This window comes from Melanostigma gelatinosum (assembly GCF_949748355.1).
Source record: "Melanostigma gelatinosum genome assembly, chromosome: 12".
In the NCBI taxonomy this organism is placed as follows: Eukaryota; Metazoa; Chordata; class Actinopteri; order Perciformes; family Zoarcidae; genus Melanostigma; species Melanostigma gelatinosum.
Genome location: NC_136645.1, coordinates 6,746,076 through 6,759,520, shown reverse-complemented (window position 1 = coordinate 6,759,520; position 13,445 = coordinate 6,746,076). Strand labels below are relative to the sequence as shown.

At 42.0% G+C, this 13,445-nt stretch overlaps 1 protein-coding gene across 1 annotated transcript in view; it reads left to right on the top strand.

Annotated features, from left to right (window-relative positions):
- cep170aa (centrosomal protein 170Aa) overlaps window positions 1-13,445 on the top strand; it is a 48,994-nt gene that overhangs the window by 21,014 nt on the left and 14,535 nt on the right. Inside the window, 8 exon segments of the mRNA XM_079280219.1 lie at window positions 2,924-3,013; window positions 4,621-4,702; window positions 4,942-4,997; window positions 5,128-5,365; window positions 7,133-7,185; window positions 7,187-7,271; window positions 11,234-11,407; window positions 11,862-12,167. Coding sequence (XP_079136345.1) covers window positions 2,924-3,013; window positions 4,621-4,702; window positions 4,942-4,997; window positions 5,128-5,365; window positions 7,133-7,185; window positions 7,187-7,271; window positions 11,234-11,407; window positions 11,862-12,167 — 1,084 coding nt within the window.

The window sequence follows — 13,445 nt, the reverse complement described above, 5'->3', positions numbered from 1 at the left end:
CGGTCTCTGTTATGACAATATATTTTAGTTGTCTGTCTGAACGTCTGAGTGTCGAGGAGACAGTCAGGACTCTCTCTGATGTTTATTCATTTTTACTGTGTTGGTTGAAATCAGCCTCACTTTTCAGATCTATTTTATGAAATGTTTTTAATATTACCACATTTAAATTAGAGTTGTTTCTAGGATTCTACTTTCTATACAGCACTTTGTAAACGACTCAAAACACAAGTATTGTATAATTATTGTCACAATGTAACAAATGATGCTCTATGCCTTCTAGATATAATTAATATTGGTGCTGTTGATACTTACAGTATCTTGTAGAATTGTAATTCATTAATGGGGTTTCTGGGTTGTAGAGGCTGAATCATAAAACATACCTAAATCTGTACTTCATTTGTGGATGAACAATAGCTAATGACTGAATAAAGTCATTTTCACTTGAGACGTTTTTGAGCTTTAAGCTATTCATCGGCAAAACTGAGTGGAGTCTAAAAATAGTCAGTGTGGTCTCTAATTTTTATAAATTTGGATTAAATATTACGTATTATTTGGTGGTTATAGAGTTGATGTTTTGCTGTTGAATTGTATGAATAGACCGAGACTCTAACTATTAAGGCGAGAGGGTTTTATGTTTTGATGTTCCGGTCTAAATGAGAATTTGACTGGATTTGATTTGAAGTTTTTTAAATATACTGAAACACTACTTCTATGCATTCTACAAATATCACTTCGACGTGTACTTATACATACAACTTGAGAAGTACTCTCTGTTCTGCAGCTATTGATTGTATCACGAAACCTCCAGTCTCCACTTACAGATGTTCACAAGGTCAAGAATACACTTTCAGTGAGAAATACTGCTTTATTTATGAATACCTTTCACAGTTATAGACAGCAGCAGTGTGTCTGTAGTTGACCTTTCAGTTTTCTGATTGCTCCCTGCTGACCTCAATCCTCTCACAGTCCAGCTCTGTGATGAGGAAACGTCAAAAGGGAAGTAATGAGGCTCATCTACTGAAGCAAGGAGCGTTTTAATGTGTCTCAGTCAACTGCTCCTGCATGTGTCTGAATGTGTTATTGTATTCATATCCTTGTGATGTCTTTATAATGATAGAAAGATTCGGGAACTCTTCCAAATTGAAGACATTTCTTGGCATTTTTGTGTTTGTGTGCTACTTTGTGCAGCTGATTAGTTGTCCTCCATGTGACTGCTTTACAGAGCCACGGCCTGATCACATGGCTAAACGTCAGCTTGTGTCATGAACCAAGTAAAACACACACACACACACACACACTCACAGGCAGAATATTAAATATAAAACGATTGTATGATGACAGAATTATCACTCTGTTACTCACTACAAGCTCTTTCCTCATGATCAGATCTAGACTCTTACTTTATTTATGTATTGAAAAGGGGAAGCAGTGTAATAAATACATGAACACAGTTTCCATGGTGTCAGCCTAAATCATATAATAGTCAGTGAGGCTATTAAAGCTCTTTCTGTCTCTCAGAATTATTCCCTCTGGCTCCTATAGCTCAACTCATCTGCAGTGTGTGTGTGTGTGTGTGTGTGTGTGTGTGTGTTTCTTCTTTACTTGATGAATCAGATTCGCCTCATGACTTTATCCCTTCCTCTTCTTGTTATCATTTTATCTCCTTCTCTTTCACTTCATGCGCAAAAAATGAACACAACTGAGCTCCTCCACATCTGTATTCTCAGTTGCTTCGGCACGTATTCGCTCGGTCAGCAGTTTATCCGTGTGTAACAGCATGAGTCTGCTCTGTCCTGCGGTGTGAGGTACAACAAGCAGCTCAGTCCGTTTCTATCCTGTTTGATCAAGACTAATCTCACGAAGGTGATCTGTTGGAGGGTTGGCTCTTCCCTTTGCTTTACTACAGATGAGGTTTTTACTTTAGCGTGAGGGTGCAGTCTGAGAATATATATGAGATCCAGCTCCCAGTCAGAACGGCCTGACTTCAGCACAATAATCGAATTATTGCCTGAATCTCACAGTGCAAATCACTATTCTGGTTTTCATCTTTTTTTATTTTCACTCCCATGTTGTAAAAAGTGTATTTATGAATAATGAGTGAGACAAAGTGGCTCAGTTGCACTTCAGCACCGTTTGTCAGATATTATCACTGTGTTTGGTCACCACTGGGAAAAGAAATGACGGCTGGAATTTTTTGTCACCCCAAATTATCAGCAAATCACAGAGAAATGTTGTACCTTACACTGAAACATCTGGCAAGCAGCTGCAAACACAGCAAACCTTTGAATCAAATGTGAAAGCGACCAGTTCCAGGACAAGGTTTCCTTTGTTTCTTGTATTTTATGATGAGCCTTATCTGAAGGCCGTTCGAACAGACATTTGGAGACCGCAGGAAATTTTCTCATCAGTCAATGTCAGTGCATACCTGAGAGGGATATTTGCCACATTCCACAATATATGTCTATCTGAGTCTAACATTCACCATGCAGAAGGTTCTACAGTTAGTGCTGTTTGTGTGTGTGTGTGTGTGTGTGTGTGTGTGTGTGTGTGTGTGTGTGTGTGTGTGTGTGTGTACAGCTGTGGAAGTGTCGATATGTTGTGTGCAGTGTCAGAGACATTGAAATACCTTCTGATATGCTTGAAGTTGATATTACAGTAGATATCATGCATAGTGACATTGAGGCTCACGATTCTTGGCATTGGCTGCTCATACCTGCATAAAGATGTAACACAGCACAGTCTGCTCCAGTCACACACAGCCCTCTAATGGTGTGTGTGTGTGGAAGAAACAGATGCTATTCTGCAGTTCACAGTCAGGCTTACACTCTTGTAAAGATGTGAAGACATTTTGAAGAAGGGCACTACAGATGAAGAGTTGCCACTGGGTTAATTCTTCATGTTTGTGTATGTTTTCGTTTTGTAGTCGCGCAGCGTGGATAAGCAGCATGCGGTCATCAACTTCGAGGCTGGGACAGACGAACACAAGGTCAAGGACCTGGGCAGCCTGAATGGGGTGAGTTCACTGATGGAAATATGCAAAACGGAGAGAGGGAGAGGGTCGGACAAAGGTAAGAGGACAGGAGGGAACAAAGGGGGAGAGATGAGAGAATGAGCTCAACCAGCTGAAGGAGGAGTAAAGGGGTTTAGAGGAAAACAGAAGAAGACATTCAAGGTAAAAGTAGAGGGAGCCGAGGTCCTGAAGGGTTAGAGGTTAACTTGTTTTTTTAGCAATCAATAGGACCTTTTATGTTACTGCTGATAATCAATCTCTCTGTCAATAAAGATTTGTATCAGGACTGAGGCCAATAGGAATCGAATCCTAATTATGCAAATTACAACATAAGGGCACAATCTGTGATCCAAATATATACAAAGGGCAATTTAAGTCTAAAATGTAAGTCTATCAGTCCTATATGTTCTCATGATTTCGGAAAATTTGGTTTCTGCTGACAATCGCAGGAGATAATATGATCTGCATATTTTTTTTATTTTCTGGAAATAATTTAAAAAAATCAGTGTTAGGATTCAGTGTGTAGAGAAACACACCGTAAAGTCTCTGTTGGCTGCTAAAAGGTATTTTGGAAAACATAGTGAACAACCTTTTGGGGATAGATGACATAAAACTTGCCACATGCAGTTAGTCATGTGTAGTGATTAACACTCAGCCTCACATCCTCTCCAGCTATCAGACAGGAAGTTGGAGTCAGAGCCTCTTCCTGCTGTGTCATGAACCATCCAGCTTCTTGGGCTGGATTCAGAGGAAGTTTTCTTCTGCTGAGTCAGTGGATATATATATATATGTACAGATTTGCCACAATGCTGATTTAAAAAGCTGTGCTTGGGCAGTGTCACCATTTACTATGTTACTGAAGGCGTCTCACTGCTGCTTTGTAGAGCTGTCGTGAACTCATCTCACTAGAGAGGACGCAGGAATGTTTTATTACAACAGTGCAAGAATGATAGAATTTCATTTGCAGTTCAGTGAAACCTGATACCTCAGAGCTGCACAGTAGAAGGAGGGGGGGGGGGGGAGTCGGAGTGGGAGAAAAGAAAGATGGTAAAGAAAACGGTCAGGGAAAGAAATGGATTGTCGTACTTCGGCCTTTACTTCTGGCTGTACAGACTGATCTCTTGTTAAGAGATCCCAGGATGAGCTGATTCAACTGTTGGCAGAACGCATACTATCACTCACAGGCAACCCACGTGTCTGGCAATGAGAATACTGTTATAGCTTCTAAAACCCTAAAACCAGAAAAGAAATATCTGAGTAACACATGTTCCAGCTTCTCAAATGTGAGTTTTTTTTCAGTTTTTCTTGTCATATATGAGATTAAAGTGATTATCCTTGAGGTTTGGATTGTTGTCTGAACAAAACAAGCACGTTGAGAACATCCCTGTGGAAATCTGTTGAAACTATTCTTGGCATTTTTAACAATTTTCTATCTCATAGACAAAACCATCAACTGAGACGATAATTGGCAGATTAATCGTTGTTAGCTGCAACTCTAATTTCCACAGACGCTGCAACGTGTGCTTTAACTGTGGACCAGCCTAATCAGATGCCTTTTTGTGGTGTTATCTTCCTTCCTGTCACATCTTGGTTTTTCCTTCCCCCTGCAGACGTTTGTAAATGATGTCCGCATTCAGGAGCAGATGTACTTCACTCTGAAGTTGGAGGACAAGCTGAGGTTTGGATATGATATCCTTTCACTTGTCTGATCTTTTAACCCCTTCAGCCCTCACACATCCACCAGTGGGTTAATCGTTCCACAGAAATATTGAGCAGCAAAGCATTTTTCAAGCCTCGATATTATTGTATAAATTATTTTTTACTGTGAACTATTTGATGATGGTCAATTGTTTTGTGCATTACTGTGTCTAAGGTTTGTGTGTGTGTGTGCTATTGTGGCCAATATTTCCTTAACACGTCAGTTTCACATACCAACCTGTTCACGGTGGTGAGAGGAGAGCTCACTGTGCCTGAAGAGGCTCTAAAGGTAAGAACACACACACACTAACATAGCCTGTGCTCTAACACACTGTACAATATCTATGTTTACCATGATACACAGTTGTATTATACTACTAAATAGCTGAGTACTTTTTCTTCTCTTCACCTTCTTTTAGCATGAAAAGTTCACCAGCGGCCTCCAGCTCAGCAAGAAGCCGTCCAACGGTGAAACCACTACCACCACCACCACCACCACAAGCAAGTCCCCCGCTAAGACCCCAACAAAGACGCTGAAGTCCCCCAGTGGCAGCAACCCAAGGCCAGGGGAGAGTAGAGCAACAGACGGGGTCACTTCCTCCAAAGAGCCTCCAGCTAAACCTGTGGACCCTCACAAAGCTGAGGAGAAGATACCAGGTGAGAGACAGATCTTGCTGAAAATTAAAGCTCGGAGACACTTTGGCACAGAACTCACAGCAGCCAAGCATTGAATGGCAGATCGACCCTCACCTATCCTATGATAGGAGTCACAGCTGCCCCTAAAATGATTGGCCAGTACGGGTATCGAACCCACAACCTTGGCGTTATTAGCACCACGCTCTAACCAACTGAGCTAACCTGCCACTTATTCCTGCGTATTAGCCTATGGAAACAGTTTAAACAATATGCCGAGACCAATAATTTCAATTTGATGTGTTATTATGACTTTCTGCAACTTGAAGAGAACATGTTTCTGCATCTTTTTACTGTGGGCGTATATTTCACGGTCCACTGTTGTGCAACATTTCAAGCTACATTACGATGTATATTTAAAGAGGTGTTGAAGCATTTTAGAAAACACATTTTCAGACAGATTATGATGAAGTGAAACTAAGTGTGGTGTGGTGGGGTTTTATCTCAGGCCAGTAGGGGGTGGACATAGTCAGCAGGGAGTGGGCTTTAACCACCACACCAGCATGCAGCCAGTCCGTTTCAACATAAAGGCGCTTTAGGTCTGAGGGCGTCTCAAACAATTGACATCACGATCCAGGCTGGGGTGCTAGCAGGGGTCCTGGTTAAGCCCCAGATGTTGAAACAAGGCCACACGGGGTTTGTGTTATTGCACAGATTAAGCAGTAACAGGGTCAGAGCGCCTGCATAATGTAAACCCATATGCCAGCACTACTTTTCTTAAAATGAAGTGACATTCACAGGCACGCATGTACATTTGCAAATTTGTAAAACAAAATATGCAAACACACACGTACGGTGTTGCATGTCTTCCCCATCTGCTGCTCATGTTTTTAATGATACCCTCTCTGCGGTTCTGTGGATGCAATCTTACAGTGTTAGTACTGTAATACCAGGCCTCACCCAGACATTATACCTCATAGTGGGCACACATTCAGTAGCTTTTATAGAGAAGGCCCCCTTCTTACTGAACGCAATTAGGCACACAGCATCTGTAATTATCTGCACATACTGTGCTTGACTGTACATAGCTTAGGATAAGGGATATTAAAGTAAAGGAAGAGAATAGAGCAGGAAGAAGTTAACACATGAGGAGACTTCCTGTGGTATAGCAGTGTAAGCTACAACACAGCTGATTCAAATTCAGCTTGACACCTTTTGTTGCCTGTCTTTCCCGTCTCTTTCAACTATGTTTCCTGTCACTTCTCTACTCTGGTGTCCAGGTAAAAAAAAGAAGTTACTGCAGGATGCTTGTCCCTTTTCAGCTTTAATTGTAATTGGGACAGAGAGGCAAACGGAAAGTCCCTCTGTCATTTGAACGACGTGAGTCTGAGAGAGAGAGAGAGAGAGAGAGAGAGAGAGAGAGAGAGAGAGAGAGAGAGAGAGAGAGAGAGAGAGAGAGAGAGAGAGAGAGAGAGAGAGAGAAGAGAGAGAGAGAGAGAGAGAGAGAGAGAGCATGATAAAGAGTGTGCATGTGTGTGTGTCCATCCTGCTGGCTAAAGTTCTTAAAATAGGTCAGTGGTGCAAGACTCGACCAGAGGGGAATTAATGCACCAACACACACATACACAAAGAGCAGCTGGGTTCACTTTGTGTCATCCTGATACAATAAACAGCTTATTTTGACACTACCAGAGTATGTACTTAATAAACATGTTTAACATGACAAATCCCAGTTAAAGCTACTTTCAAATGTGCACAGGCTTTGTTAAAATGTGTCTGCATCTGTCTCAGGGGATGCTGCAGCGCTGCCTCGTGGGACCCCGCTGTACGGCCAGCCGTCTTGGGTGGGGGGATGGGGATGCAGATGACGAGAACTCCTTCAAACAGGAACTCAAGTCATCCAACAAAAAACACGACAGCTCCGTTTCAGGTAGGAGGTATTCCGAACTTCTAACGACCATCATACACATCATCTCCTCATCACTATAATTCAAACGTGCAGTGCAGGAAATTATGCATACAAGGGTTTGAAGTTAATGTTTGAAAGGGATATATATCATATTGCCAAAACATCAGTGGTGTAAATGGAAGAAAGCTGGTTGATTGTTAAATGATGCCTCTGTATTTGTCACTTTTTACCATTGGTAAGTTAAATAAAGAGTTAGACACTGTAAAAACAAAAAATACAACAAAATAGTTCCTATATGAATATACCAAACAATTTTGTGTATTTTGTCTTACATGACAGTTCGGGCTGCACAATATATTAATTTAACGTCATCGCAATGTCATCACACATCGCAAAAACTGCAATGTTGCATCTTCAATGTAGAAACAATGTATTAAATGGCGTTCTGTCTGTAGGCGCTGTGTTGTGTGATACAGGCTGTTAACACTTTGAGCCCTCGCCGTTGGGCATCGCCTGATTGGTCAGAATCCGCACGCATGCGAGTGCGGTTTATCAGAGTAGTGCTGCCACACTACTCTGCATGGTTGAAGGAGGAACGTGTGACAAGATCAGTGCAGACAAAGGTGCCAGAGAGTTGTGATGAATAAGTTGTTTTTAAGTTGTTGTTTTGAATGTGTATTGTGAACATCCAGATGCTCTGGGATTGTTTTCAATCAGTTGAAAACTGAACTTAAAATGTAACTATATGCTGTCTTGTATTGGTGCATTTTGTGTTCAGTTCAATGTTCTATTTGTTCAATGAAAGACTTCTGGACATATTTTCCCTCATACATAGATTTCATACTGAAAGCAGCAGAAAAGCGAAAACGAATCCACTTCTCTCAAGTATATATTGTTATTGTGACAACGTTCTTGCACTCTGCATTTTCTTATGACGATGGCCACAAGACACAGATTTCATACAGAATTTGATGTAATACTGACGCCTTTAATGCTATTGGAGCCATGCATTGTGTGATAAATCAGTAAAAATAAGCACATCAGCATTTATTTTTATTTTTAGTTTCAGCAAAAAGAAAAAATGTCGTAGGTATTACTGTACAAACAGGATGCTATTGGTAGCCCACAGATGAAATGCAATACTAAATTGAGTCATGCAGTGCAAATGATTATATCTCAGTGCTGAAACAGCAGCGTGATCTCAATGCCCTCTTGTTCTGTTTACTTGCTGTGTGTTGGGGTAATGGCCAGCCCGACTGTGTGTCTGTGCACTTAACAATGTATATCCAAGTGCACACAAAGGCTTTTTTCAGAGCCTGTATGTATGCATGTCTGTCTGTTTGTTCACAATACGTGCCTGTATTGTGACCGTTGGACTGGGGGGGATCCCGTGAACTGCTGCTGGATACTCAGAGTAACAGGATTAGAGGCTACACCAATGTTGAATCAGCTCAGCGATACGAAATCAGTCTGTGCCAGGCTGGTGTAGTGTGGTCCAGTGTAGTCGGAAGGAGTGGGGGGAGGGAGGTTAATCACACACAAACGTTGGAGCAGACTGAAGCGTCCTCAAATCTCTCGCCACATCTGGATGGATAGTCTGGGAGCGTCTTCACCAGCCTATGGCGGAATCCTTCCTTTGATTTAACAATCAGTTAAATCATTTCTGTGCTTCCCCACCTACCGTAGATTCTGCTGTGGATTTTACCAAAGTATTTTGCTGTTGGAATAAGATTAGAAAAGACTGTAATTTTGGAGTCAATCTGTGAAAGCGTGGCAGGGTGATTTGAAACCCTAAAAGCTTTCCAAAGAAATTAGGCGAATGGGATTGGCCCCGTCAGCCATGGAAGTGGGTGAGTTGAAGGCACTTTGCCCTCTTGGAACGTTGACTTTTTGACCGAGTAGATGACTGAATAGATGTTTTGACGTTGGATTTGTGGCGTGAGGCCAGCAGCACGCTCCCCAGGGGGTGTTGCACAGTGCATTTATGTAGGTTACATGGATCTCAGCATCAAAAGAAGACCTTATCAGTGTGCATGTCTTTAAAAAAGTGAGCACGACCTCTGAATGTGCTCTGATAAACCGTTAACACCAGAAATACAGTAGCCGTGAAGGGGAAGTGAAAGTTGCATGCATGTGAATGTCAGTGAAGTTTCGTGTGTGTGTCCTTTTCTCCTTCCCATTGAATAGGCTGCGTTTGCTTGTCACAGCCCCCTACCCCCCTTCCTTGTGTATTGTCACTCGAGCCACTTGGGTTACGCCGTTGCACCAGCTCCCCCATTCCTCTCAACACACAAGCACACTCATGCACACAGCGTTCAAACTCTCTCAATCCATACTGCAGCGGTCATTAGCTAACCACTCTCTAATTCTCCGGTAAGTATAGCTCTCAATTCCATATGCTTTGGCCAATGGAGCTGGTGGAGGACTGTACATTTTAATCCACTTTTTATTTGTGCGACCTGTTTTCTTACCTGTGGTTTAAAAAAACAGATTTTACAGCTCTTTATTTTAGCTGTCTTTAGAATTTGAATGAGAAGTCAGACGTACTGCAGGTTATAAACAGTAGTATTTAACAGTTAGTTAAAGTCTGACACACTTACTGAATACAAGTCTTTTGTAGGTATCTTGAATGCCCATAGATTCCACGGTGTCATTAATCTGTTTTACTGTGTCTGTTGTCAGTTTTAATCTTCGTATGAAGTAGAACTTTAAAGCTGATTCTATAAAGCCTAGGATTTGCATGTTTGTGGCGAACAAAAGAGACATTCCGCGTCACAGTCAGCAGGAGTTTAAACTGTATGGTTTTCACATGAATGACATTTAATTCATTCATACAACTCTTAACTTCACAGACATTACTAGGTGCTTCCCAGACAAGCCATGTGATTTGTGATGATGTCAATGGAAGCTCTGATAATATTCACACTCATTCACACGTATTACATTTGTGAGACACAGGAAGTGCTCTTCATAATTTCAAGAACTGAGCAAACGGAGATACGGAACTTACTGTTGTTTTTTCAGTTGAATATGTTTCTTTTTGACTTGTCTGTCTTATTTGCGTGGTGTTTCGTTCTCAGATAAACCATCTTTCATTTAACATATTTTACCTCAAGATCTTAATATTTGCGCTCAGTTTAAATCCATGTTGTGAATCTTGCCAACGTTGCAGAGCAGCTTATGCTGGCAACTGCAGTTTTTGTTTCAAAGATGAGTCCAAAGAGATTTTGTTAGTACCATTGAAGTGGAAAATAAGCTCTTTAATTCAGAGATTGTGAGAATCATATTTATGAAACATACTATTTGTGAGAAATTAGTAATTATATTCTGCAAAGTCAGTTTCCGTATCTTGTTTCTTTTTGCCAATTGCCATATGTTCCTACATTTGCCGCCCAACATGTAGCAGATGGCCCCTCTAATTTCTGAAAGTATCATTTATCATATTCAGATCCCACAGAGGCTCTGTTTGTTAATACGAACAGATGAGGAAATAAGTGCTCCATATTGTGAGCGCCCCAAAGAGCTGGACCAGCACTTCTTATCCGGAGTGACTTATGTTTATGTTTGCATGTATGTCTATTTGAGAGTCAAACTGAGAGACAGACAGACATATGTGCATGTCTTTGTAGTATTTGTAGGTTCGAGGGCTGCATCCTCCCCCAGAAGGAGACAGTAATTCTGATGAATGGTGAGACACACTTGCTAAAGAGAGGACCATGATTGAATTGGTCCATTTTGGGTTGAGCTTGTCCTTTCACTTTTGACTTTTAATCATGAATCCTAGCATTCATCTCTTACTATGACATTGAAGCATTGGGGTGTTATGTTACTAAACTAATAAATGCTCAATATTTAGATAGAAGCTTTGACAGACTGACAACTGCTATATGAAAACAGATTTCCCCACGAGGACATCAGAAGACACGTTTTGTCATCTACTCTTCTGTTAACCTGAAACGTCTTTATGTGTTTTTCAACCTCAGACAGCAAGGAGGCTCGTCGAGGGGAGAAAGCTAAAGAGGACGGCCTTCTTGCGTCCACCGGCCACGATTCCAGCTACTTTGAGATGCCCACGAAGGAGGGTCACATGGCCAGTAACGGCATACATGAGATTCCCACCAAGGACACAGAGGGCACCGCCGCTCAGAACTCTGCAGGTGAAGTATACATTCGATTTATTCAGCTTTATGGCAAATAACACGAGTGTCTTTTAGAGTTTAAAGGGAATGTATGGTTATAGTGTCTGCGTTAACGATCTTTGTAGTTCCTAATTACAGATAGTAAAGCACTATTACATTGATTTGTAACATTATTACAATTTCTATATTCACAGTAGCATTTGAGACCCATCAAGTCGGCATTTGTGATAAATGTTTTATCATCATTTATGGCTCAAAGAAACATTCATTCAATAAGCGTAAAACAGGAAGTGGCACTATGCTGAGCACACACAGCGAAGAGATCATTCTGCAACTGAAGCCATCAGCTGATTTAATCATAATCGGATAAATATCCATGGATTGTGTATTTACATAATTGTAAGTGCAGCACCCAGCACCTCTATGTTTAGTTGTACTTACTGACAACACACCTGCATCGTCTGCTCCACAGCTCAAGGCCACGCCTCCTTCACCATCGAGTTCGACAGCACTTCTCCAGGGAAAGTCACCATCAAAGACCACGTGTCAAAGAGCACACCCGACCAGCACAGATCGCGCTCCAAGAAGGGTGGAGCGGGAAGCGGAGGAGCAGGAGGGAGGGACTTGAGCACACTGCAAGCTGCTATGATGGCATCGGAGAGCAAGGTAGCCGATTGGCTGGCCCAGAACGACCCCACGCTGGTGCGCGGCGAGTTAACGGAGGACGACAGCAAGAGCATCAAGAGCGATGTGCCGGTCCATCTCAAAAGGCTAAAAGGTGGAGGTTGTTTTCCGTTAACATTTCTATGTGTGTGAATTGTGTAAAAGTTTTCCGGTTCTCTGCTTCTTTCTTGATCATTACACCTTCTCTCCTTTCTCTCACAAAAGATTCTTATGTACTGTCTAAAATTTCTACATGTCTCTTCCTATACAATGTAAACACTGGGTTATGCTTTGTTGGCAGTAGTAACCAGGCCAGGGGATTAGAAGCTTGCAGACAGAAACATTTAAACCCATATCTACTGCCCTGACATCCAATGACCAACCTTAGCATGAGTAGCATAGCACGGCCCCCAATACATTTCACTTTTTCACCATTTACAGACATATTATCCAGTGAGGAGCACATACTCGACACATATCCTACTTCATGGCATGCCTGACTACAAGAGCTTTAAATGTGGCTTTTGGTTTGACTCTTTTGCATTGTCAGTGTGGTCATCGAAGTTGTCTCTGTTCACCTCTGTTGGCTTGTTGCTATGTATCCTATGGGTAAGGTTTAATATTGCTGTGACTGTAAATTGCATGCTTCTCTGCATTTCTTTGTTCTCTTTTACCTGCAAGTAACCAACTGCTGAGTAGGCTCCGGCTGCCAGGGGTTTTGTGAGAACGGGCTGTGCTAGGCGAGGCTATGCTCGGCTCTGTACTGAGGCAAGGCTATGGTAGACTACATGCTGGTCATGAGTTAATTAAATGGAGGCCAATTTATTATGTTGTTGACATGTGTGGGGGGGGGGGGGACCAGCAAACAGGAGCTGATGAAAATGGAAATCTGTGAAGCAGGAGAGGAAGTCAGGAAAGCTAATTCATTAGGAGTTAGTACTACATGCATGTCTACTGGCTGACGGCGTGGTCACATGATGGATGATGATGCTGCTAACTGACTGTCTGGGACTTCTAGGCACTGCAGTGTTTCCAATTGAAGCTGTGGCTGGTTGGTACCTGATGAATTGTATTTCAGTACCTGAGGGAAGAAATCGGAAAATCTGACAAAACCACGAAATGGGAAGTGATTTTGACGTGAGTTAAGGGAGGAAGACCAAGGATAACTGTAACACAGAGAAAAGGAAGGATGGAACGAGGGAGAGGACAAGGTAACAATGGATAGAGGGCAGGTGGACAGCTGGATGGAAAGCTGTCTGTTGAAGCCGGCTGTGGCCATGTGCGGTGTGCAAAACAGGTACAGTGGGAAGATGGGCGAGAGGGTGAGGAAGATCCTCGCTGTTACTCTGAGATCAGCATTTGCAGCAATAACAGCAAAGGTGATTGGACAAAG